We start from the raw sequence: 26,536 nt of genomic DNA, 5'->3' as shown, positions 1-26,536 counted from the left end.
CACGCTGCAAACAGGGTTGTCTCCTGGCCTGGCACTCCGGTGCCATGAGCCGAAGGGGAGAAGCTTGCTTATTTGCAATTTGTTCCAACCAAATCTTTTTGAGTATCTGTGCCTTGCTTCTGTAAGCACTGATTCCATGGAAAAATTGAAGTTCAAAATGTGTATGACTACAACCATCAAATCTACGTAAAGATAGTACTATAATGCCACTGGGTTTTGCTGTAGTGATTTAAAGTGCCACCAGCTTGCTTGATGGAATTGCTATTTCTCGATTGTGTAGGAAAGGGAACACACTGGTGTTTGAAGTATAACTGAATCCCATCACAGATTGCATGCGGACCTTTCCTTTTACATGAACATGCCCCTGAGCATCCGACTTTAAATTGGCAAAGGAAGAGCAGCTGGGCTGACAAATGTGTCAACTTGTGCCTGATTTTCCCCACCCTGACCCTAATAAAGAACAAGATACAGGGAATAAAACAGCTGTTTGCTGTGCAGCCAAGGTTGGAGAGAGTAGTGAAACATGATGCGGAATAAAAGTCAGCTGCAACTTGGCAACTCCCATTTCCTCATAGCAAAGAAGATGACTTAGACGGTATTCAGAATTGTGTTATTATAGGTACAGCATGATATGAACAGTTTTCACAGGCTGTGGTTTTAGAGTTGACAAATTGGCATTTTGACTGATAGGAACTGCGTTTAATCATTAGTAGTTTCTTCTGAGCATGTTGGAGTTTTATTATTGTGGTTTATCCAAGCTGGTATCTAGCAACAAAGACAAACATTTTAAAGGCAGCTAAAAACTGAACTTAAAAATAAACACAGTTTTCTCTACAAAGACTGCAGCGCTAATAGCTTATGCAAACATTTGCAATGACAGCAACACTCAGAAATTTGCTCGTTGAATTTAAAAGTGTCCTTGACCTCCCTGGTGGGATTCTGAGGCCAGCGGGGTCACAAAAAGAAGTGATTTGCTTCAGGTTTGACTTAACATACATTTGGACAAGTGCAATGTGTTGTTTCCTGTACTAGAAAAAAGGTGTTGAAGTGGTGCCAGTATATAAGAAAATGTCACTTTTAGAAGACAGCACAGCGAGCTCCAGGCTGTCCTGTACAGGAGATTTAATTACACTACTGATCAAATTGCTCCTTTTTTCTATGTAAGTGTTTTGTTATTTGTAGATCAAGGGCTCCTTGTTACAGTGCTTGATGTGAGGAAATGTTGGGGTGGGAGCCCACAAACCCAAACCTGCTCTCAGATGTATGAACATGTTAATTGTGAAAGATTTGATTAAAGATAGTAATAATAAAGGGAAAAGCACATGTGTAGTGTTCATACAGAATTGTATTTAGCAAGGGTGCTGGGTGGTCTGGAATGAGTTGGGTTGGGATGGAATGAGGTGGGGTGGGATGGGAAGGGGAGATGTGTACCTCTTTCCCCAGCTTCCTTCATGCGGAAGAGGGGAATAGCTAACAGAGTTAGCACTGCAGGTGGTCATTGCTTCAGCGTTGGATGTGGTGAAGGGGTCAAGGCGTGCTGCAGTGAGGAGCAGCTCTCACACCTGCCGGCAGCGAGGTCAGATGCTGACTTTGTGGCAAAAGTCTTCCATCTCTTCCCAAACTTCTCCCCCATCCCCTCCTGTTCTGTTCCTGGCGTAGCTCCACAGCACGCCACCCAGCTCAGCCTGGTCAACAAAATCGTTTGCCTGATGCTCCTGTATCAGTAGTAGGAACTAACTTGGTTTTAACAGCCTAGGCAAAAGGTTATTTATCTTCTGACTTAGTGCAGTGATAAAGTGCAGACTCACAAATGGTCACCAGCACGGTTGGTGGTTCAGCTGATGTTTCCACCCTGGTGGTGTGAAAACATACGCTTGAGATGACTGGAAGCCCACTTGCGTGGGCAGCATCTTCTCTAAAGCCATACCTGTCTGCTGCCTCTGCCGACAGCGGCGGTGGCTGCCGGGGACGCAGCCGGTGAGCTGTGCGGGAACGCCTCTGTCTTCCCAGGTACACCGAGGGAGCCGCAAGGCATCAGAGGGATCAGCAGCTGGGTGCTTTAGGCGGGGTTGTAGGGTAGGCAAGTTGTTAGCAGAGTAAAACCCTCCCTCGGGGTGATGTACGCCTCCGGAGGAGCCAGCCGGCTGAGATCTGGAGCAGCCTCAAGCTTGCGTTGCGCAGGTGCGGAGGGGAGAGGAGCTCGGAACATCCCGCAGGAGCTCCGGCTGCGCTTTGGCCCTGTTGCTGGGTTTGACTCAGCTCGGACAGCGGGGAGCTAGGGCCACCCGAAGGTGTGCTGCTTCACTCGCTGAAGGCAAGCAGGCTCCTGAGAGGAGTCACAGATAAGCATCTAGACCTGCCCGGGAGTTAGCAGGCTGATGGTGCCAGGGCTGCTTGGCAAAGTTTGTGTTCACCTTCTGTCCTTCAGTTTTCTTTTCCCCAAATTCCTGTGGACTGTGTTTCTCATGTCATCAAGTTTATGGGAATGCCAGGGATGGGGTGTTCCAGTAGGGCTGCGACAGGGCATGCCAGTCGCCTGGGCTCCCTTGCCCACCTTCCCTTGCCTCGGCGGGTGCCGCAGCTGCTGGGACGGGCCATCCAAGGGCTCCTGGCCCGTTTGGGGCAGGCGGAGAGTAGCTTTCCCTCTAGCTGGAGAAGTGGGAACGAAGCCAGAGGCTTCCCTGTGACACAACTCACCCAGTTTTCTCTCAGCATCAGTATTGCATACCTATTAATTACTGCAGATTTTTTTTCTTTTCAATCCTGTTTATTACCACACAGGAGAGGGGCCATGTGCTCGCTTCAGTTTATTTTTACACTTCTAGCCAATATCTGCTGGGAAGTTTTACCACTTGCCTGTAGCTAAAAATAATTGTTGTAAACTTATTGTAGTTATTTTTCACCCCTGTATTAAGGCTACACCAAGAAAAGTCAGTAAAGAAGTATTTCCAGTTCTGCAGTTCTGGTTTTCAGATGTCCCTTAATATTCTGACAGAAGAAGCATTAATTTTCAAACCTCAGCTGTTCAAAGCAGTTTGGTTGCTCTTTTATGTACACTGCTTTTAGTCGTCGTTTTTTCTGTCCTCCCACATCTCTGTCACTGTGCCTGGATTTCGCCCCCCCCTCCCCGGTTTTTGTGGAGAAGTTGCTTGGATCCAGAACTTGACCTTTGACCTGATGTTTCAGATATCTGGAAAATGTGACTGTCTGAAAATTTTCCATTTGCTGCTGTTCGCTCAAGTATTTGGGTTGAGAAAAAAGGAATAAGCAGCCTACATTAAACCTATGATCCCTTTTCTTCTGGTCGGAGCTAGCTTCGTACAGGTCGGAGAGGAGGTACCAAGGAGATCTTTGGTCAGATCACTTTCAAACCTGCATAATGGGACTGCTAAGCATTTGCTTATTCCCTTTGTAGGAAGCCAAAAGGACGGAAGCTAAACATTTCGTTGAAGAGGAGGAGGAAGTCACACAGGTGTTCTAATAAGGACTGCATGATGCCAAAATGTAAACTGTTGATTTGCAAACACATGCTTGTGGGCATATTGCAAGCATAAGGTCAGGTCTTATTTTTTTTTTATTCAGACTTTAAGCAAATCCCTAGTGTGTTCTGATACAAGGAACAGATGAGGAGAGAGGTGGTGTGATCGTAGAGGGATAATTGCAATGCTTAGTGCACTGCAGAACACTCCCAGCTGTCATGCCAGTGTACATGCAGCAGGCAAGAGCTCTGCGCAGGTTCCTGCATGAGAAGTCTAATTTAGTTAGGCTGTGTAGACCTGACTAGCTGTATTGCCTGTGATATTTCCAGTGTCTCTACAGAGTGCCATGCAACCCTAGCTTTGCTTTTTTTTCCCTGTAGAATTATCCCTATGGAAGTGAAAACTATACCATGAAGCAACTCCAAAGCTGCACGTTATGAGTGCATTACAATCACATGTGTTACAAGTGCATGTTACGATCTGCATTTGGGTTGCATTAGCAAGAGACAACTTGCAGTAACTAATGTGATAATGCGATAGCGTTGACAGAACAACCAACAGCACTTCACCTGATGTAGTTATTGCGACCAGAAAAAAAAAAAAATATAGCAATACTTCAGGTAACTCTGAAGCAAACAGGTCCTTTGTGCTTTACCCCAGTGAAGCAGTAAGCATGTCTCAAGCCCTAAAATTAACACTGTTTTATTTACTGCTTCTCGTGTAAGATAGTAGGAAACCAAGGTAAGGTCCCTCCTTGCTCGCTAGGGCCAGTGTCTTAACAGGGTGAGGGCTTCCTACCTAAGAGACAGATAGCTAGACAAGCTCTTCCAGGCTCTGAGCAAGTTAATCCCAGGTGTACAGAGTGAGAACTAGAATAAATGCATGTGGGAGGTAGCACTGTTGCTTGGGACTATGCTCATGTTCCTCTTCTGTGGACCATAGAAGAGGACAGCATGGCTGGGCATCACTCTGAGCCACACAGCATTTTGTCTGAAACATGGAGCCCTAGGCATCTGTGCTGTTGCTTTCAGGGGGAGCACAGGCTCCCCTCCTTCCCTTGTAGCACCGGTGTAGCAGCACCTGTGCTTTTTGCAGAGCTTAGGCAGGGGCTTGTCACGGGGGAAGAACACAATGTAGACTTGAGCTGAATTTTCCACCCCTTGCAGTGTCTGACTTTCTGCAGCGAGCTAATGTTTTGCTTGCGGTGAGGTGGGAGTTATGGGGTTCAGCCTCCTGAAGCCCTTCCTGGACTTTTGGCACTGCTGGTCCAACGACCCGAAAGGCGTTTGTGCATATATCCTTGTAGAAACCTGGAGTCACTGGGGTAGTCGTACCCATTCCTGCTGTGGTTATCGCAGGAGGGTCCCCCCTGGCTGTTCCAAGGCAGCACCAGCAGCCCTCTGAAGTAGCCGCTACCCAGCCTGTTTAGCTCGTTGCCAGCAGGAGGTCCAATTAACATTTTGCAATATTGGCAGTTCCATATGGAAACAACCATTCAGCCACCTACATCTGAACTTCAGCTTTTTCCTTTCATTTAATTAAAACACAATCAAGTCAATTAGCTCATGACAGAGTTTTCCCAGAGTTAAACTCCAGATGTATGGCAAGGCAAAAGCATTCAGATGCCAGTTCATTGTGCTGCTCGGAGGTAGATTATAGCTCTCCCATTTGTAAGTTTATCCGCTGAGGATTAGTTGCATTTTTCTTTTTCCCCTTCCAAGCAGAAAATAAAAAGGGAGAAAGAAAAAAGACCTATCCTCCCATCTGGTTCTGGTCAGGAAATGCAGATGTAACATTACAAAATTCGAGATATTTATTGGAAATGACGTTGATAGTGTCAGAATGACTTCTGATTTTTAATGACCATGTCAAACATTTTACCATGCAGTGTCTTGAATTTTTCAAGTAAGCTCCAGGAGTAAGCAGCTTACCATACTCTATAGCAAGTTGATGACTTATTGTTCTTGTCACTAAATGGGGATAATACGCAGCTGCATAAACATGTTGATTTTGCTGGCATAAAAACCATGACTTCCAAATCTGTGCCCTTTGGCAAGACTGTATAGTAAATCATAACACTGTCAGAAGAGCTTTAGAGGTCTCAATAAACCAAGATGACTTTTGCAGCACATCCCTGCAGGGCAGCTGGGTGCAGTGGGAGGAAGAGGAAAAATAACTGTACTAGCTAACTGGCAGAGTTAATAAGCACAGAAATCATTCAGACTCAAATCCGCACATAAGGTAGCTTTGAACTGAGGCCATTGCATCTTCTGTTGTGTTTCTCGGTTCGTTTATGGTTAGATGTGGCAATATCCCGAGTCACCTGTATTCCAACAAAAAGGTTATCCTCGCAGACTTTAAGGGTGATGTGGTGGTACCATAGTAATACTGCAAGATACCCAATGCCAGTGAAAGTATTAGGTGCCAGTACTATCTTAGTACCTCGATACCAGTGGACCACTTGGTTCTGTGCCTTTTCCCCTCTTGGTCCTGATCCCTGGCAGTGAGGAGGAGGAGAGGCTGGAGGCAGACTTTTCCTGCATCTGGCCGCGCTGTGTGTGCCTTGCTGTATGACAGGGACCCAGCGCAGAACTGCTGTGCAGGTGAGCAGGTCTTGGGTGGCAAGTGGGTGGGAGAAGGGATTGCAACCCGAAAGGTGCAGCACCCAGAGGGGTAGGGAAAGAAGCGATCTTGCTGCTCTGCCAGTACTGTCTTGTATTTAACAGCCCCAATGTGAGAAAGAGTCTCTTAAATATATATTCCAGTGCTACAGCAGGATTAGTTGTGGAGAACGGTGCTGGTGCAGGGAGTAGAGAGACAGAGGAAAGAAAAACCACTTCTGACTACTCATTCAGGAGTTTTAATAGCATTGCAAAACTGTAATACTTTCTTTTTTTAAGTATCAGAAATATTCAAGTGATGCTGTACATACTCATCTAACATACAGCGACTGTTTTTCTTGCAGAAGGCCCATACTCATTGCATCATGCATCACCCATAACGTATATAAATCCCCATATCTTTGTAAATGAGGGAACTTAGCTACCCCAAGTACACCATCACATTCCCCCTGCTGTTCTCTCTCTTGCTTGTGGCTGAATGACCCCAAAACTGCTTTCTGCAGATGACCATGACTCCCACTCCCAGTCTGGGTGTTATTCTTTGGGAAGTGAGGGATAGTAGGTTTCAACACTATTTATTCGGGAAGGGGAAGGAACCCAAGTCTTCCACCTACCCTGTGAATACTCTAGGCAAAAGCATGCTTGTTTTGTGGACCCATCCAGGTTCAGGCATGTGGTACGTGCCAGGCTGTGTAGCTCTGTCAGGTTCATGGCTGAGGGGTCCTGGTGTCCTGGCCACGGCTGTGAAGCTGATTTCAGCTGCCTGCCCAGCCCAGTCACCGGCTCCTGCCCCGTGCCACAGCCTGCTTCTCGCCCAGCCCTGATGCTTCAAGTGTTTGTGGGATCGTGCTGAAGACTAAATCATTGAAGTGGCCCAGATTAAAAATAACCTTTTAAAAAAGGAAAGAGCATGGATACGGGGAGGCATTTTTGGTCTGGACCACTCAGAGATCTACTTCTGATGAAGCCCATTGAACAGTTGTATTTTTACAACTGAAGGGACGGCATGGTTTTTTTAGGGTCAGGAATGAGCAGATGGAAGTGCAGAGAAGAAACTTCCCAGGCTGCCTTCATCACCAAATCCACTGTGCTGTGAAACTCCCATATGGGATGCTGTTTTACATATAGAGAAGCAGAGATTTCACATAGTTTTAATGTCATGAATTATGGCATCTGTACCTTCGGAGTCAGGGAGCTACTGATCAGAGCTTCTCACGCTCCCAACAGCACGACTTTTGACATGCACACCTAAATTCTGCCTTATTCTTTTCTTTGATGTAGCCCTAAGTGCTTTTTACTCTAGGATCTCAGGAGTCTTTGTGACAAGAATAAACTAACTAAACTTCACTGATTAGCATTGATTCCAGTGTACTTGTTATCAGCAGCAAGTGTCTGTAAGAATAAATTAAAACTATTTGTCTTTTGGTATCATGTGTTGTTGTTGGCCACACGACACAAAGTTCCATTTAAAACACTGTTCAGATAATTATTAAATGGCAATTTTATAAGACATTCCCTACTAGATGACAAAAAAGTCTTAATAAACTCTTTCTCATCGGGACTAAACGTAAATGTGGACTATCACGAGAAAGAATCGTAAAACTATTTAGATTCAATAAAGTATGTGTCTACAGAAAAATCTTTTGAGTATACTCCTGCTGTAGCTAGCTACTTAATTACTCAGGTTTGACCTTTTTAAGTGTCATCAGTGACTCAAATTACTAGCAGTAAACTACAAGCAAGAAATTTTGATCTGTTAACTATTAAAATATGGTTCTACTAGAAGAAGAACAGCATAAGAACATCATGATGTGGGTGCTTTTTTCCCCATATATCTTGTATTACGCCTCGTATTCAGTCATGAGGTTAGATTCTACTGGCTTCCCACTTTTCACTGTCAAGAGTAAAAATATGCAGAAGTAAAAATACAGAACAACTTCTGGCATAAATGTAGCCCTCTTTTTCTGGTCATGAATTTTCTTTTAAGTCAAAGCTTTTAAAAGATGATCTTACTGCATTCCAGATCGAAAGAGCTGGACCCAGCAGAATCACAGCTGTTTACTTCAGAGGAATTTATATTAGACTTACTTGAAATGATCTGATGTGTGGTCTTCTGTTGCATTTTGCATTTGTAAAGTTAGTTTTAAGTTCTTACCTGAAGAATGCGTTAACATGTGCCAGTGCTGACATGAGCGCCTGGGCACTGGAGTGTACCATGCCCTGGGGAAACAGGTGAATTCACACCCCTGCTTCAGCCACACAGCATCTCTGTGGATCATTCACAGCAGGAAAGTGTCTCCTGGGCAGCTACAGAGGTTGGCATCGCTCGCTGCAGGTAGCATTCCTAGGGTGGGATGTGCTCAGGCGTTTCCATCTTTGGGTGTTTGTAGGCAAGTTGGGGTCATCCATAGACTGATCTAATCGCTGCTGGCTGCCCACGAGCTGGACAGAGGCTGTCCTTCTTGTGTCCTTCGTCTAGCTCATGGCCTGTGCCAGCATGATTTGGCTTCACAGTGTCTGGGTTAGTGGTGGTGTTGATCTTTTACAACATGATCTCCTCTTCGCGTGACAGCAACGTGCATGGTTCGTATACTTCTCACCCTTCTTATGTACACTTTTTATCCTTCAGATGCAAAGTCTACACCTAGGACAAAGGACTGGAATACAGTAACATAAACTATGCAGGTAGTATGAACAAAAGTCCTAATGTCAAACTTAATAATGATGTTTACTGAAGGCAGTGACTCACCGGCTTTCTGGAGATGGTGGGAAGAGGGCAAGACTTCAAAACACTGTACAAATAAAAGAATAACACAAGTGACCAAGCTCCTCTAATCTTGGGAAGCTAAGATGCTTCTTTTAATCTCAATGAGTATGTATAAGGTTCATAATGATTAATAGAATGTACATAAGCTCACTGAGGTGAAAAATACACTGCTTTATTCTTAAATAGTACATGACCTATAAAGTAAATAGTGTAAATCTTAAGCATCAGTTTCCTGCTGAGTGTTTCAAAGATGAGGAGTAGTAGCTTTTGAAAAGATCTTTCCATAAATGCTCTGGAACTTCATTGTTTAAATTGTGGGGTTTTTTTCTAGGCAGTTTATTGCTTAGTAAAATGTTCTACCTTATAATTGCTTTTGAATATAAATAAGTTCTTTTTCCTAGAAATGTTACTTTATCTTAGATGATTTCTAAAATCAGTCTGTGATGTTTGGCCATGTTTACTCCTCCTTTCCACTTACATATTTGGGTCCTTTCGTCAAATGAAGGAACTGGTACGCAGTCAGTAGATTAGTAAATTCCACAGTATGAGCACTTGTTTAACTCACTGGATAAATCAACTCCTCAACTTTTATTATCCAAATGAGTTAATGTTGAATCCTGCTTTCAAAAGTTGCAGTCTTCCCAAACAGAATTATTCACCACTGAATGGATCCCGTTTTTTATACGTTAGCTCATGAAGCAGACAGATTTCTTTAGCTAGGATGAATGTCATTATTTCAGTGTTAAATATTTTCAGCAGAGGGCAGAGCAAGGTCTGATGCAAATCCATGTTTCTCTGTGGGGAGCCATGATCTTCCTCCGTTGCTGCTGGTAGGCGCAGAAGGAAAAGATCTAGAGGAGGCTTTTGTGAAAATGGTTGCCTGCAATGGACTGGATTCCATGACCCAGGAAGATGTGAATAGATGTGCGTTCTAGTGTTTACAAAGACCATGCTGATAGCACCAGGGTGCAGGCTTTTCACATCAATAACTCAGCCTTTCTAAGCCATGGGAGACAAGAACAGGTATTTTGTCCTGCTGCTCCAAGGGGAGGGCAGCGTTTTGCTCTAATGAGCTGATGGAGTGCCGCTGCCAGTGAGAGGGTGCTTGGCTCTGGTCCCACAACAGAACTCTGCAGCCAACAGAGCCTCCTCATCTCGTTTCTTTACACTTCTGATTCTTTGGGTTTACTAGCACAGATTTCACAGAGCCACCGTGCCTTTCCACATCCCTTGGCACCATGGGAATCTTGGTCGGGAGGGACCTTGGGAGGACACTCAGTCCAGTCCCTCAGGCAGAGTAGGACAGCAGGGGAGGTCAGCCCTGCCTTGCCTGGCTGAGCCTCCAGAAGCTCCCAAGACCTGCTCCAGTGCTGCACCACCCACCTCCTGGAAGTGTTTTCCAGATGTTTCACCTGACTCTTGCCAGCCGCCAGCTGTGGCCCTGGCATCTTCTTATATTAACGGAAATTGCCAAGATAAATTTAGCTCTCTTATCTTTGTAACTCCCCTTCAAGGAAATGTACTTCTCCCTTAGATCCTCAGTTTTCAGCAGAGGCTTCTGTATTCCGTAGAGGACTGCACTCCCCAGGCAGTGTCCGTAAGCCTAGACAAAAGTGTAATCCCTAATTCCAGGCAGTGCAATCCCTAATTTCAGGCAAGGGACCCCCACAACGGTCCTTCTGCTGCTCCGTGCCCCCCTGTGTCTGCAGAGCTGCACGCTGCCTTTGGTGGTCCTCTCATCCCCAGCTCTAACCTGTCTTCTCTGAGTCTGTAGGTTCATTTTAAGGGAGTCTCAGTTAAAACCTCCCTAAAGGTCGCCCTGTTCTCTAGGGTGCACAAGTGAGGAAGCCAGGGTTTGTGCTCATGCAAGGGGTAGACATAGCCAAGTCCTTACCAGAATCTTGGCTTTTTATATTTGAAGTCCATTTGCATGCTGTTCTTCCATCTTATATCTATGTTATAGACCAGAAAATACCCAAGGAAAACACTTAAATAAAAGCTATACATTGCGATGTATCTGAACAACAGTAATTTATCCTGGAGAAGTTTTCCATCTCTTTGTTCCATATCTCTGACAGTACAGAGTTTGTTACATTTTATGGCATAACTCACTCAGATTTATTGATTTAAATGCTATCATTTTCATATCAATTTATCTCTGGTTTTAACTTTATGGGTTTCAAGGAAGTTATACAATGGATCTTTTTTCCCAGTACTTTATTTCAAAACATTGGAAATAAAGTTTCCTGGACTTTATTTGCATTACGTCAGATTTCTCACAGAAAAGGGTTTTTTTTTTAGCATCCTGGATCAATCTAAAGTCTAGGACAAATATAGGACTCATTAAATGCCATTTGTCTGAGAAACAGAATAATGAGATTGCACCATGATGTTATGTGTCTGAGTATGTATCTTTTTAGCAGTTAGGACACAGGACCAGGATTCAGGAAGCCATTTGGCAAACATGAAATTAAGCACTTAACAATCCTCTGCCTTATATTTTCCATCTGTGAAATGGGGATAGTGATGTTTCCTTCTTTGAATAGCACTTTCTGATTGAATGATCTATGATAATCATGATTACTGTTCGGAGTGACATCAACTCTATTCTGAATTGGTTATAATTAGAATGTTTAGATGAATGAAAGCGATTACAGAGCCTGTATGCCACAAACATTTAAGCCTGTGATTAATTCTATGTATGTAAGGAATTGAAGTTTACTTCAGTGAAGCTGCTCACGTGAATAAGATTAAGCACGTTTAAAGTGTTTGCAGAACCACGAATGGAAGGCTTTAACTCAGTTCTTAAACACAAATAAATAATAGTAGACTTCTCATGGAAATTTCCAGGAAATTTATTTTAACTGTATGCTATGGCATGTTGTGAAATGAGTTTTTAATTTAATTCACAAAACTCAAATGTTACATCCATTAATGATAAATATTGGCTTTCATATCACTCAATATGTTTTCTCAGAAAAGTAATCCTTCTTTTAAGTTTTGGCTACAGCTCAAAAGCTTATTGTTAAATACATTTTGTTAATAAGATGGTTGACTCATGGCAGGCCATGTTGTGAATGACTGATTACCAGGGATATGAAATGGACCTATTTCCATTCTACTGCCAGAACAGTTATCTTGAGAGCTCATTTAGAAAGGATTTGTTTTACTCAAAAGAAATAGTTTATGTTTTTACATTGCAGGGCTTTCATTTTCTGTATGATGACAGCTAGTTATTCAGCTTTACCAAGGATACGGGAAAAGTTGCTCAAATGTATGTTGAAAGAAATTCTGCAGTAGCAATGGGAAACCACAGAACCGTGCAGATGTGCCAGATGCGCATGGTGAGAAGCAAGTTCTGGCCTGCTGCAGCTGAGGTGCTGAGCAGCAGCAAACCCCAGGGCTAGCTGGGGTGGGGGCTGGCTTGTGACCATGAGCTGCAATCAAATGCCCCTTGGCTGCCTTCTGGAACAGAAAACACATGGAGCCACACACAGCCTGTAGCAGTCTGATAGTGGAGGAGTTTAGCTGTTGGGTACCAATTGGTTTTCCATCCTTCAGTGACCTTTACTTTTCTTGTTTATACAGTTGATGGTCTGGATAAGGCTTCAATCGCTAACTCGGATGGACCAGCCCCAGGATCCCAAACTCCTCCCTTCAAGAGGAAGGGCAAACTTTCCACCATTGGCAAAATCTTTAAACCATGGAAATGGCGGAAGAAGAAGACTAGTGACAAATTCAGAGAAACATCAGCAGGTATGTCTGTGGCCCTTTGGTGGCAAATAGTAGGAAACACTGGTGAGGAAAAATGTAACCTTGTTCAGCTTCTGTCCTGAACCTGTCACCAAAATTATGCAATTTATTGTTCACTGTACATTATATTCTTTTGATGTTGACAGTGATCTTTTTTTACCAAGAAACAGTAGGCTTTATGTTACATATCCTCAAATATTTTGGGGATGTCTCTATGTTCTCCTAATAGTCAGTGACTTGGGTTATGGAACAAACCTTGCCTTCACGGGGACAGAAGTTTGATCTGTGCAGAGGAGAGAAACAGACATGGCTGTGCCCAGCAGAAGAACGAGGATCAGCTTTCATTGCCTTCATACAAGCTGCTCTGCCCCTTCACTCCCCTGTTGGCCAAGCTTCCAGGATGGTCTGAAATAAAATGCTGTGATTGAATTATATTCCTTCTGAAAAAGAGGAATATTGAGGGCTGGGATTTAGTCAGGTTTGTTTGGTGCCACCTGAGATGCTCTGGGGTGTCCTGGCTGCTCTCCCAGAAGGTTCCACATCATATTTTCCAACCCTGTGCAGACATCTCCAAAACCCTGGGGCATGTCAAGTGGCTGTGGACACCCACTTTTAGGAAACTGAATGCCACCCTGCATATATGTGTATGTCTCTCTGTGTGTCACAGCTCTGGCCAAGCTTTCTCCAGAAAAATCCCAAACTTCTGTTTTGGGATTCAGACATTTGATGCTGTGCTTTTCTAAACCTGAGTGTAATCAGTCCACTGGGCATCTATGAGTTCTTCAGATTCATTAGCATAGTGCAGGCCCTCTGTCTGCTGTTTTCCATGATCTAGGTAATAAACCCAATACTAATCTCCTAAAGTGTCTTCAGCAGGCTCTCCTGAACTCTTAGGAGTACACTACTTGACATTTTAAACCCAAAGCAACCCCTGACAATTACAGCAAGGAACTCTGTGGTTTTGCAGTGTAACTTATAAACAGTGTAACTTCTAAAATATGCTTTATTTATGCAAAGGGAAAACCCCACCCATCTTCTGTGGTGTCTACATCATTCCAGATACCAGCTGAAGTTTTGGGCAATTTTCTGAGATCTTGAAATCCTTCTCTCAGCCTACTTCTCCTCTTCTTCTTCTTCCCCCCTCCCTCCCTTAATTTTCCTGCTTACCCTGCAACAAGACCCCCACAATTTCTACCACTATTGCAATCAAAAAAATCCTCTCAGTCTGATATCTCCTTCATTGCTTCCAGTTTTCTGCAGCTTCCCCAGTACTTCTACAATATTGCTAGAGAAACGTTATTTCTAGTTAATGACTCCTGAATGCTGTGCAGCTCCTGTTGGATGGCTATGTGATTTTATAGGCAGTGAATTCTTCAGAATAATCACCACTCATAAGCTGTGTATATAGAAATTCCCCAAACTGTCACAACATATTAGCATGTGTTAAATTGTTATGCAATTAAGTAATAATGCCTGTGTCATTTTGCAGTTATTTTTACAAATTAATATCTGGTAAATTAATGTTAAATACAGTATTTCTTATGTTGTACTGTCTTTCTTTAGAGGGCTTCGGTCCAATCTTACAAGCATAACATCAATTCTTACAATACCAAGGCAAACCATGTGTTCATACTTCATTTACAAGAGGAGGAAATCAGGCACAAAGAAATGAAGGTCAACACTTTCGAAAGTGCTGCCTTAGTTAATTGCTTGTACTTAAATTGCCTGTCTCATGATGGTGTGATCCCTCAAGTCCTTTCAGGGGTGTGGAGAACCCACGGTTCCCATTAGCACTGACTCCAAATGGAGTTACTCAGGACAGTTTATCCCAGGGTGAGCAACTGAAATGCTTAGGAGATGCCTAACAGTAGATGTAATGGACAGAAAACATTAAATCCTCAGAACTGTAATGAATATCAAGCTTTAAAATTATGCTATACATACAAATAGACAAACTTTGAGTCACAAAATACTTTATTCAGGTGCCATACAGCTGGTGGTAGGGGTTGTTATTTCCCTGAACCTTGCTTCATTCATATACCTAGAGCATCGGAGCTACAGTACTATGAACATTACAGCAGATTATGTGAAACATTTTACATTCTGAGTCTGATTTTGCCACTGCGTGCTCCCAAATTGTAACTGTATTTATTACTTTTTCTTAAGAAGAAATTATTGGGAAGCAGCATCCATCTTAACTACCTCAAAAATAATTTTTAAGTGATAATTTGTCTTCCAAGTTCGCTCAGCTGTGTCTGTTTACTTCTACTGCCTCCTGTGTAGGACCAGGTTTGTGATGAACAGATCACAAACCTGATGCAACTGAAAACAAATCCAGCAAAACATAACAAGAAGTACTTTTTGCGCGTTTGTGAAAGTTACCACTTGGATTTGTGTCCTAGCATTGTGATTACTATCAATAAAGCCTGTTGAAGCAGAGAGGAAAAAAGAGACCCACTCTTCTGGGTGACTTACCATTTAGACAAGCTGGGTTTTTTTCATTTGAGCTGTGGTTTTGCAGCGCTGCCTTTAAGGTCTGGAAGCTAAAAGAGTAATATAGAGCTCGTCTTTCTTTTTTTAAAGTTACAGCTTTATTTTGTGATCAGTCTTTTCTTGAAAAAGGAGAGCACCAGTGTGCAAACAGAAATTCAAAACAGTTAGGAGAATTTGTGCTACAAATTGGCAGAACAGAGTTGATGGTGAAAGATTAGTATAGTCCATAGATCATATAAGTAGGAGCTCTTTTGGTCAGTTGAATACACAGTTGTATATAATGATGTATTGAAAAGTAGAAGGTAATTATCTGCACAACGAAGTATTTTTGTAAGTGGTATAGCAAGCAGATGGGAAAAGTCCAGTGCAGGAGGAGGTAACACTTAGTGGACTAACTGAAGTCGCTGCTCTAAGTCCAATCACAAGACTTCATATTTGGTAGTCTTTTGTGGCAAAAAAAGCAACTAACAGGAGTGATTCACTAGTGTATCTAGAAGTATTAACTTCTATATAGGCTTTTAAATTATCTTGGAAAACCTTTCATTTTTTACTTCATTGTTTAGCTAGCGTCCTTCTGGGTAGCCATGTAGCACATACCAGGCTTTTATACAGTGTACACTGCCATTATATTTAATAACATAATGTAAAACAGCTAATAAAACACAAAACCACTCCAATGCTCTGAATTATATAAACTACAGTGTGTCAGTGCTTGTATAGTTTGTGATGAGTAAGTATGCAAAATTTAATGTATGTCTTGGTGAACAGAACTTGAGATGTTATATAAGAGATTTGGGAACTTCTGATATTTGTTCATTATTCAGTGGATTGATTTTTTTTCTCCAAGGAGTACATATGCTCTATTTTTAATAAGTTTCTGCTTATGCATGCTGCTACAGTGTAAAATTTGATTTATTTAAATTATACAAACATTGTGACATAGGGAATTAATTTCAGGTTTTCAAAACTTCTGTATTATTTTGTACATTCAGTCTGTCAGCTTGTATTTGTGTGCCCCAGTTTACATGCATTTTGTCAACCATTAAAATATTTAGTGCTTTTTTTTTCCCCTTAAAGTGAACATCTAGGAGTTATGTAGTATCTGAAAATCTTGACTTTCACCTCAAAGATAGCATGACTGGCTTTGTAAGCTGGGGAGATGAGAAGAAAGTGAATCTGGATGATATGAGTTGTAAGAGTTCTGTAAGTAAAGGAAAGGTTCCCAAATTATTTTCCCCAAAAATTTCATATGAGAGTTTTACCCCTTGTGACTCTTAAAGATGTAACCTACACATTCAGGCATTTGGCTGTGCGAAAGTGGCGCAAGGACAGTTCCCAGAGCTTTTCTGTTGAGAAAGAAGATTGTATCTAAGTATTGACTGTTCTCCACAGAGTGAAGACTCGGAGTACCTCTTCAGGGCAAATCTATCTTATAGCCTTTCTTAGGTGTCATTGACATTTACCCTCCTGTCTACATACAAGATACGCATTTTCTCCCAAGCCTGGCTGTGCTTTCCGACCTATGCCAGCAGCATGTCGTGGGCTTTTATTCATGCTGGTTGCTCATTAGTAGTCCTAGTAGTGCTTATAGGAGTGGACCGGAGTAAGTCATTTATGCGTTGACTTCCAGCACCCTCCTGCAGTTCCTTCCCTGTCTTGGAAGGAAATGCAGATGACCTCCCCACGTATTTCCATGTAGAGAATCACAGGGATAAATTGTACTCTTCTGCAGTACTAAGGGTAAGGGTTGTGTCTCCAGAAATTCCAGAAACAGACAGGGTGCCGGCCTCAGCTGCACCATGAATAAGCTATAGCTTTTCAGTGCCAATCAAGTTAGCTTGCAGTGAAAGCATGGCTTTACGTGCTTGAGGACTGTTTTGCTGTCAGGAAACCCTGCAGCTGTAGGGAGATCCCATCTGCTGTTAACCTCCATGTTTGTAAGGTATGGAATCACTTATGTTTGTGTATGCGCTTCACGTGCGAAGCTGGAATTTGAGATCAGAAGTAGTTTGGATTGCATTTATCCTGCCTCAGATGGTAGATTCAGAGAGGAAAAAAAGTAAAAAAATAGTTATCCGTATATTTCTTGAGGAAACAGACCCAGGACCAATGGAGACTGAGAAGATGCATTTACTTGGCAAGTTGCCCCTTGTTGCGTGCTAACTGAAACTTGCTTATCTGACTTGAGAAAGAAATGGGAAAACATCCATACAAAATTGAAGTCCTACAGGAAATCCTCTTCCTCAGACTACTTGATCAGAGATGTATTTACATTACAGAACACGGGGTGTGCGTGTATGTGTGTGTGCCTGTGTGCATCTTACGCGCAGGAAGCCCATTTCCTGGCCTGAGACCATGGGAGACATTACCATGATTGTCATATTTATTGCCTATCTTCTTCACAGGGCTACAAATTGATAAATCTGTGTGCAGCTAAAGAGTTTCTTCTCAGACAGAACGCATGCTATTGCAAAGAACTCATTGCTTTTGCTGGGTTTTCAATAGGCTTTTTGAAATAGGTTCTTGCTAGCGCCTTGCCAGGGCGTGTACCGTGCAGTGCTTTCACAAAATCTCACCCAGCTGTCTTATGCTAGCAACTGAAAGAGGTTCATAAACAGCAAATACCACAAACATGAAAAAAAGGATGGAGGACTAGATGTGGAAGTATTTGTGCCAATGTGGGAATGATGGTTGGAATTTTTTCCTTTAGCAACATACTTTCCATGCTGTATCTCAGAAAATCTGTTCTCTGGGCACTGGTTGTCTACTTTCTGCCTAGAGGGCTTTCAAAATTAAGTAAAAACAAACAAAAAATGGCATCATCTCAAGGGTTTCTCCCCTCCACAATGTTTTGCTGTGAAGGAAAGGAAGGCAGCAGTTTGTGTCTTGGCACGAAGCAGATGCCACTTCAAAGTTCCACTGCAAGAGTATATGCAGACAGGCAGCAGTAAGCAATTTTAGCTCTTACTAGGTCAGATTAAAATTAAAAATCTGAATTCTCTCAAGCTTCTCTTGGAAGAGCAAAACTAAAGACTGGATAATATCCAGAATCTCACAGCTCTCTTGAGTCAGAGAATGGTTTTTAAGACTGCCTGAGTTTGTAGCTGCTGAATATCATCACTAAGCAGTCTCTTTTGAGGGGTTAGGGAGGGAGGGACGGAAACTGCTTTCTGAGGTAAACTGTTCATATGATTAGTGTTACTGCTATTTGTACTGGGCTAAAAATGCAAATGTTTGTGGGAACCCTTGGACAAGTAAGGTTTACTCAGGTCAATGAGGGATGCATATAGTGTGATAAATTCACGTGCTTTCTGACAGTTAGACCTGAAGTCAGGGCAAGCTTTGCTTTTGACTGCAGCAGGGGAAGGATTTTGATGTGGGATTTTTTGTGTCTGCTGGAGCATAATGTGTGACAGTAGAGTCCACTTCACATCAGCCTTCCTCAGCAGGACGGTCAGGACTGACTTGTTTGTGTAATCGGTCTCAATACATACCTGTATACAGATGGGGAAATTGTTATTTCCATTTCATGATTGCTTACCGTTATGAACAATGTGTTGCTGTTAATGTTGAAATGTTATATATAGTCACATTTTTGTATATACACATATATATCTATATATCATATATATCACAGACACATGGTAAGATATTTATATTTGCAGATTTATATACACATTATTATATACACATATGACAGAAAAGATTTGTAGTAATAACCTCAGCTGGTCACTCGGATTAAGAATGTCGACATCATGGTGGTACGCCTAACAGTATTTATCATATATGTGTTTGAGGATAGGAATAGTCATATACTCCTTAGTGAGGAATAGGTAGTAACTTGTAAGGTCAGAGACTGCAAAAATGATGATCAGCAGGAACACAGAGGCAAAGGTGCGTTTATGGAAGAAGGAAATAGGTATCATATTGTGGCAAGTTCTACTAGAAGAATAAGGAAGAGGAGAGAGGTAAGTCTGGAAACCAAAGATACGAAGTTTAAATTTCTTCAAGTGAAGGAGAAAGACCCAGATGATGAAGTCATGACAGCTGGTGAGAGGAGGGAGCACACAAAGCAGAACAGTGGTGGAAGCGCCCAGCTACAGTCCTCTCCCTCTACTGAGCTCAGGAGACTGAGCTATTTCTAAGGTGATGAATAGTGATACCCATCCCAGGTGGTTCTGGTAGATGATAATTGTTTCTACAGTTGTCTGTGCCATTAGCTCAGCAGCAGATGGCCCGTAGTCCTAGCTTTACTTCTGTTGATTAGATATTTTGAACTGTAAATTGGAAATTCAGCTAGAATTCCTATGCTTTGGGTTGCTTGGTTGTTCATTTTATTTATCACAATTTTAATATGGGAAATTACACCTGAAAAGGTACCTCAAATTAAACACTTAACAAATGTCAGCTTGTGTGGTATTACGACTTTTATCTTTCTATGCCCTAAGTTGCCTATCCGTACAGTGATAACACCTTTGCATCTCACGTGGGCATCAAGGAGAACATACTGGGTTTGGTTCACTCCGTTGTTGGGTGTGTTCAAATTAATGTTTAGATTGTTCCTTAGATGACGTTTGGGCCATAGAATGAAAGGTAAGGTTAAAAATCTAAGCAAATAAATTGTTCATTGAACACAGCGCAGTCTGTATCCTAAACAAGGCAGGGATGGCAAAAGTAAACTATATAACAAACAAATAAAAGCTGTACCATCTGCACATTCATTAACCTTTGTCCAAACATTTCCTGACTTTTGAATGCTTGAATTTGTAACTTCGATGAGAGTTTACTGAAACATAGCAGTAGTCAAATGTGATTAGCTCGAGTGAGTAGTTTGTGACTCTTAAAACTCACTGTCGTTGGGCTGTGATAATCAAAATACTTGACTCTGTAAATGTGGAATGTGTTGTATAGTCCAAAGTCTGTAATAAGCAGTAAATTATAATGAAGAGTCCACCCTGGCTAAATAGCACCCAGTATAGGTTCATAATTAGACAAGCTGCTCATTCCTCTTATGCAAGGGGACATATTTTTGGTCACTTTGATTTAGATTAAAATTCTGACTTTTTCTTTGTAGGAATTAAATTATATGATACTCACAGTGAATGCTAGCATGATTTATAATGTTCTTTCCATGGGCCAAGTAATATTTTAAATAAATTATCTTTTCAAGCTGAATTAACTGAGCTGCATCAGTTTAAATAAAAACATTACTCATGGCTAGCATTTTAGATGATGAAGGATTGGAGCTTAAGCTTCTTATCTCTTTGTAATTTTTCTAATCTGTGAAATGGAGATAGTTATGTCTAAGGGATGTTATGAAACCTATGTAATGTTAATAAAATGATTTGAGGTCTTCCAGTAAAAGTGTAAGGAGTTAATTGTCTTTTAATGCCAATTGACATTTTCCATGATAATTAATTTGATACAGTTGTTAATTCAGTGTTGTAGAACTGAAAAAATGCATCATCCTGAAAACTAGAGAGACATTGATGAGGGGGTCTGATTCAGTGTTCTTGAACTTGGTGTAAAGAGTATCATTGTTTTCAAGTGGTATTGGATTAAGTTCTACAAATAAATGTATGAGAGCTCACCTGATTTGACTGCCCCCAAGAAAACAAATGTGAAAAGGAAGCAGATAGGAAAAATAGTAGGAAGTAAATAATACCTCTAAAGATGATATAATAATAAGAGAATATTTATATTGCCAGCAACAAAACAGGTATAAAGTATATGTGTGAAATGGTTGTCGTTGGGGTCTATGTTAAAGGATATTTCACTCTGCTTGTAAATCCTGGCTTTCTAGAAAGATTAAGACCCTCCATCTGTGCCTGCCCACGTAGTCCTCTGACTTCATGGCCCCTGTCTCTTTTAAAGCAGTCTCCATGGGATGGAGTGTTCACCTACATGGAGAAACCCTTTGCAAGAATAGGGCACACTCCTGTGCTTTGTTTGCTGTGCCAATGTGACACACACTTGCAAGGCATATACCTTAAAAAAATAATGGGAAAAAACCTGGAAAAGCTGTTGAGTAATTTAGGATTGGGACCCGAGGCAGTCTAACCTGATCTAACTTGGGGCTGCTCCTCTGTCCAAGGAGGCTGGCTTATATGGAGAGCCTGCAGGGCTCCTTTCTATTGCCAGAATGTGATTTGAATGCCGTGAAGGTTTGACCTTTAACAGACACATCCCACAAAATACCCGAGCATATAAACACAGACCCAACGCCAGTTTACATGTTCGCGAGCCAGTACTGTTTGCATTCATGAGCTGTTGGTCTCACAGGCATGGGTAGCTTGAGCTGGGCTGATCAAAATAGTTACAGCCCCCGGTTCTTCTGCCAGGAGTTGGTGCTATTTTGGCAGGGAAATTCATCCCATGCAGAGCAGTCGCTGAATCTTTGCACTTTGCTGTGTGAGAAATAAAACCGGTGCTATAAATTTGAGAAATGCAGAATCTACTTCATCTTCTGTTTAACCATCTCCTTCCCTGGCAGAGAAGGGGGGTGGGGAGCTGTGAGCAGAGATGCCTTCAGGTGTCTGAGGCCAGCCAGCCCATCTGTGAGTCAGCAGCTGGAGTTACGTGCTGCGGAGAAAGATGTTTTGCTATGCATGGAGGGTGACTTCCTCAGAGCTGCCTTCTCTGTGCCTCTGCAGGAGCCGGCACTTCGCCATGTGGCTGTTCACTCCAACTGGGCTGGTGCGCGTGAGATTGACAATACTTCTTGCAGTATTTAATCTGCATAAAGCAATTAGACTGGTCCTAAGCAGTGTTTGAATTAGTTGATGAGATAAATGACCCTGTCCCATAGCATTAATAGGATGAAATCTAGCGCGGCTGAAGCTTTGCTGCGTACCCCTTGCCCTGAGCTCGAGCTCCAGACGTCACTTGGGTTTTTGATGATTGTGTGTAAATATAATCAGCATGGGAGATTAACTTTTCCTGACAGAGAAGACAGGATTTTACAAGTGATGCTCACATTTTATGGACCATGCACCATGGTTCAATGGATCATTACAGTGGCCTCCCAGATCACTGACCAAATGTTGTGTTGGTTTGGCGTGGGTGCAGTGGTGAGCTATTCCATTTTGCCATCTGTAAGTGCTTTTCCCTATAAAACCATTTAGAATTTTTCCCATGGGAAATAAACGTAATAATTAAAATGCTTCCTGTCACAGTCTTTTTTTGTGTGTTGTATGCTTCTTTTTTTTAAGCTAAAAACAGGATGCTGCATTTGTTTCCATGAAAGCCAACCAGCCTGGATGAGGATGTTATTCCCTTTCAGAACACAATTTTCTTGCTCCTGTTTAAGGTTGTGTTGGGGTTTTTTTCCTTTAAAACAGTGTGTATGTTGCAAAGGCTAGTCTTTGAGTTGCTTGATCTGAGCAGGATTTGTCTCCCTCAAGTCAAAACAGATGTAGGTATCTCCAGCTGAGCTAGTCAACCCTGTCAATGGGAACGAGGTGCTTTTACATGTTAAATGCAATAATTTTCATAATGAGTTCAATTTCACTCTGAAAGTACCTTTTTCCATTGACTGTAAAAGAAGCCTCATGGAGTCTGGCTCAGCTGAAGGTATTGAATCGTATGAATCCCCACCTTCTGTGCCTGGAATCGTGGGACTGTTTTCGGAGAGTGTCCATGAAAACCCAGACCACTTCTGCAGAATTAGAGGAAACAAGATTTCTCAGGATTTCTATAAAATAATATTTTTTCTACATTTTTTACAAGCATTGGCAGTACGAGAATAAATCTATTCTTAACTGTGCTTTTTCTTTAGTGTTGGAAAGGAAGATTTCGACAAGACAAAGCAGAGAGGAGCTGATAAGAAGGGGAGTGCTGAAGGAAATGCCTGAGCAAGGTGATAACATGTTACCTAGAATTTAGCCCCCAAGTGCTAAACATGGGTGATACAGCCACTGTTGCATTGTTTCCATGTAGTATAAATAGGTATGAGGAGACAAAGCTGAGGAGTGTGAGAGGCAATTTGGACCAGTTGACAAAGAGCTAAAGTTGGTGTGAAAGGATTTGTGTTCTGTAGCTGCTCCTGCCATAGGTACACCATCTGACTTCTGGTGATATCCTTAAGTATTTTGATGCTTCCTGTAAATAATGTGACTCCTGTGGTTCCTACTTAACTATTTTCCAGAATTATTTTGAGCTAGTGATTAACCTATTTTTTGAGTCAAGGTCTGCTGTCTAAAGCAACTGAAGTACAACATGAGAATTTTGGCTGAAAAATTAGAGGCTTTGGGACCCCAAGCAAATGAATAGCATCCTTTTCAGGTATCAGAAAGCACCAGCGTGGGGATTATACAAATCCCACCACTGTCACACAGACCACAGTCACAAATGGCACAAACATAAAACTGTAGGGAAGACACCGCTTTTTTCAAAATGCTGTAAGGTTTAGTAACTGATATTAACCAGAATTTGACTTTGTAAAAACATGAGTAAACCATTGTTAATACCTCTGTGCTACATACATCTGATTATGTTTCTAGTGGTATATATTATATTATATTATATTATATATTACATATTCAGTCTTCTATAAGTCCAAATCAAATAAAAGCCAAGTGAGTAAAATAATTTTCTGTAGCTTAAAATTAAACCACTTGTCGTTTTGTCAAGGAGTTTAAGAACTCCATGATTTTCAAAAATATTTTTATCCTAGAAATTCTGATACTCTGCCTGAGCTGAAGAATCATGAAAGTATCAATGTGTATGGTTTCTGTTGTACACATTGATAAGTAAAGGGCTTGTTTGTTGACATGTGACATCACTTGTCTTTATAGTGACTAATTACCAGACTATGATGTTCAGCATAGCTGGCTTCTGAACTTGTCTCTGCCACTGTCTTTGATGTAAAACAAGACAAGTAAACTCTCTATACCTCAGTTTGTCCATTTGTGAATTTGTTATGTTTTTTGCTACGTGCTTTACTGGGGAGCTGCCTGACTTTGTCCATTGATGGCTGTAAATTGCATTTAGACTGCTGGAACAGTTAATGAAATGTGTTAATATTTTCAGGTTGTTACAGTCTGAATGTAATGCTATCATTCTTGCTAAAAGTATGCTTGATTTGGTCATCAGTGTTCTTGACCCTCTACTCCATTCTTAAAAGGGGATGAGACTTTGGATCCCTTACGGAGATGGAGCAAAGTGAGAAAACGATGTAAAGATGAACAACTTTCTCCCCTTCCTCCTGTCTTAAGAAGGCCATCAATCCAGTCTGTGTTGCCTTCATCACATTGTACTTCATGTCTGATGAAAATTGTAAATTTTAAGGAGTGTTTTAAAAGAATATAGGACTGGTTTGAAGGTGCTAAAAATTGAGATATAAGAAACAGTAATTGAGCAGTGTGAAGGTAGTTAGAACAAATGGCTATGGAGATGAAAGCTAGATGAGGAAATTACGTGGAGTCTTGAAATATGGGAGGTAAGAAATGTGAAGCAGTGACAGTGTTTCACATGGGATGAAGAAGAACAAAGCAGAAAGTGGCAAATGCCACTCGGAGGGAGGAGGTGTTTGCAGAACCATGATATGTAAGAGGTGGGAACGCCAGATGTGGAGGTAGAGAGAAAAGAATGGATTTATGAACGTCTGGAAGAGAGTCTGAAGAAACTGAATGTTGCGGTAAGGTAAGAAGGAAGCCTTGTGCAACCGTCAGCTGTAGTGAATGAAACAAGGTTAAGAACGCAGAACTTAGTTTTTACGCATCAAGTTGAAGTTAGTGTGTGGGTGAGAGTGAAACCATCAGTTTAACCCATGGAGCACCCAAGGTGGTAAGAGAGTGTCTGCATAATTGTGTTGAAACCAGGGAAGTGCCAAATATCCTGGTCTGATAGCACACAGCAAGGCAAAGGAGGAGTAGAAGAGAGTGGAATTACCAGGATTAATGAAGAATCAGCTAGAAGAACTAGAAGAGACACCAAGTAGATTTGTGTAATGTTTGGATGGACAGCAAGAGAATCGCGCAGGAGGAGAGTGATCATGATCATCTACATGAACTGCAGGTGGGGTGTGAGCAACATAAGGATAACAAGCTTTAGAAATGACCAGAGAATAAAATCGGTAGCAATTTTAAAATGCATGGAACAGAGAACAGAAATCAGTACATAAGAGAAGAGAGAAAACTGAGAACCAGCCAGAGCATGTAGCATTTTCAGAAATATAGAGACAAATAAGGAAGAGAAAAGTTTTTTTCAGGATTTGAAAAAACCTCATAGCTGAGGTAGTCTGGGTAAGGAAGTAAAATAACATCAGAGCTGGGAAAGAATTTTACTTGCAGAATTTAATAATGGTATGATACATGATACAAGAAGACTTCACCTTGGTTCTTAAGACTGGGTAATGACTTTGTGACCTATTTTATTGATTACATGGCACACTGAGAACTTCTGTCTGAATTCTGGCTGATTTACCTACTGGGATGCACCACAGTATTCCTGCAAGTCTGCCCCCTCATTGTCCAGCTTTGGGGCATGTTGGAACACATTGCAGCTCCCTTGTGGTCCACGCACACATTTCTTTGCTGTGTAAACCAAGATGCAGGGACGAAGTGAACGGGATGCTAACCTGTACAGACACGAAACTGGACCTCAAAACACGCATGCCCTTCCAGGCCTGCAGAGGTGTCCACCTGAAGAAAGTGGAAGCCTATAGAGTTTGTTTACAGAGTTACCTTTCAGAGCAGATCTGCAGCCTGATGTTTCACATTTCAGTAAGTCTTTCTGCTTTGCTTCCATGGAAACTTGAAAGCAGAGGGATGCTGTGTGTTGATAATAGGTGCTAGAAAAGCAATTAAACTAAGCAATAGCTTTTTAATTTTCATTTCAGATGGTGATGTAACAGTAAATTTTGAAACTTCAAATGGACACACCATAGCCATTGGTGAAGAAACCATACGGGAAGAAAATGTAGTAAAAGCCAGTGCAGATAATGGTACTTTATCAGAGAAAGTGTCGGCATTGGAAGGGAAAAAAGAAGATCAGAAAGGTAAATAAACACCTTCTTCACACATTGTTTTTTACCTACTTAAAATATTAACATGTTCTTCTATTAACACCAATACATGCTGTGAGTTCTGTTCTGCCACAAGGATGCCAGCAGAACCTGCAGAGAAGATAAAGACTTGTGAAACATCAGTATTTCATCACTGGTAGGCATGCCTTTTACTGTGGGTATAGTAAGATCATAAAGAGAAGCATGGTCTGAGCATGAAAACGTGTGTAAGGATGTTTCATTTCTAAATTCAATGTGAGCCTTTCCTAGCCATGGCAAGCTTTGGTTTCAGGTATTCCTTTTGCAAAAGAAGACACCGAGTGCATTTGCATCACCTTGCAATATTGTTGTAGGAGTGGCTCATGGGTTGACTATTCAAAAATATTTAAGCCACTTAAAAACCATGTATCATTTTGAA

General features: G+C 41.7%; 1 protein-coding gene across 3 annotated transcripts in view; it reads left to right on the top strand.

Annotated features, from left to right (window-relative positions):
• The window catches only part of PHACTR2 (phosphatase and actin regulator 2), a 141,082-nt gene that overhangs the window by 75,435 nt on the left and 39,111 nt on the right, over positions 1 to 26,536 (top strand). For 2 of the 3 annotated variants that reach the window (XM_056343070.1, XM_056343072.1), the window contains exons 2-4: positions 12,456 to 12,623; positions 22,891 to 22,971; positions 25,954 to 26,112. In XM_056343070.1, the coding sequence (XP_056199045.1) occupies positions 12,456 to 12,623; positions 22,891 to 22,971; positions 25,954 to 26,112 (408 nt within the window). The remainder of the gene's footprint in view (positions 1 to 12,455; positions 12,624 to 22,890; positions 22,972 to 25,953; positions 26,113 to 26,536) is intronic. The other variant, XM_056343071.1, reaches the window with a different exon arrangement.

The sequence above is a fragment of the Falco biarmicus genome, chromosome 6 (genome assembly GCF_023638135.1).
Source record: "Falco biarmicus isolate bFalBia1 chromosome 6, bFalBia1.pri, whole genome shotgun sequence".
Classification (NCBI taxonomy): domain Eukaryota; kingdom Metazoa; phylum Chordata; class Aves; order Falconiformes; family Falconidae; genus Falco; species Falco biarmicus.
The sequence above is the reverse complement of the archived record's forward strand: the minus strand, read 5'-3'. Positions and strand labels throughout refer to the sequence as shown.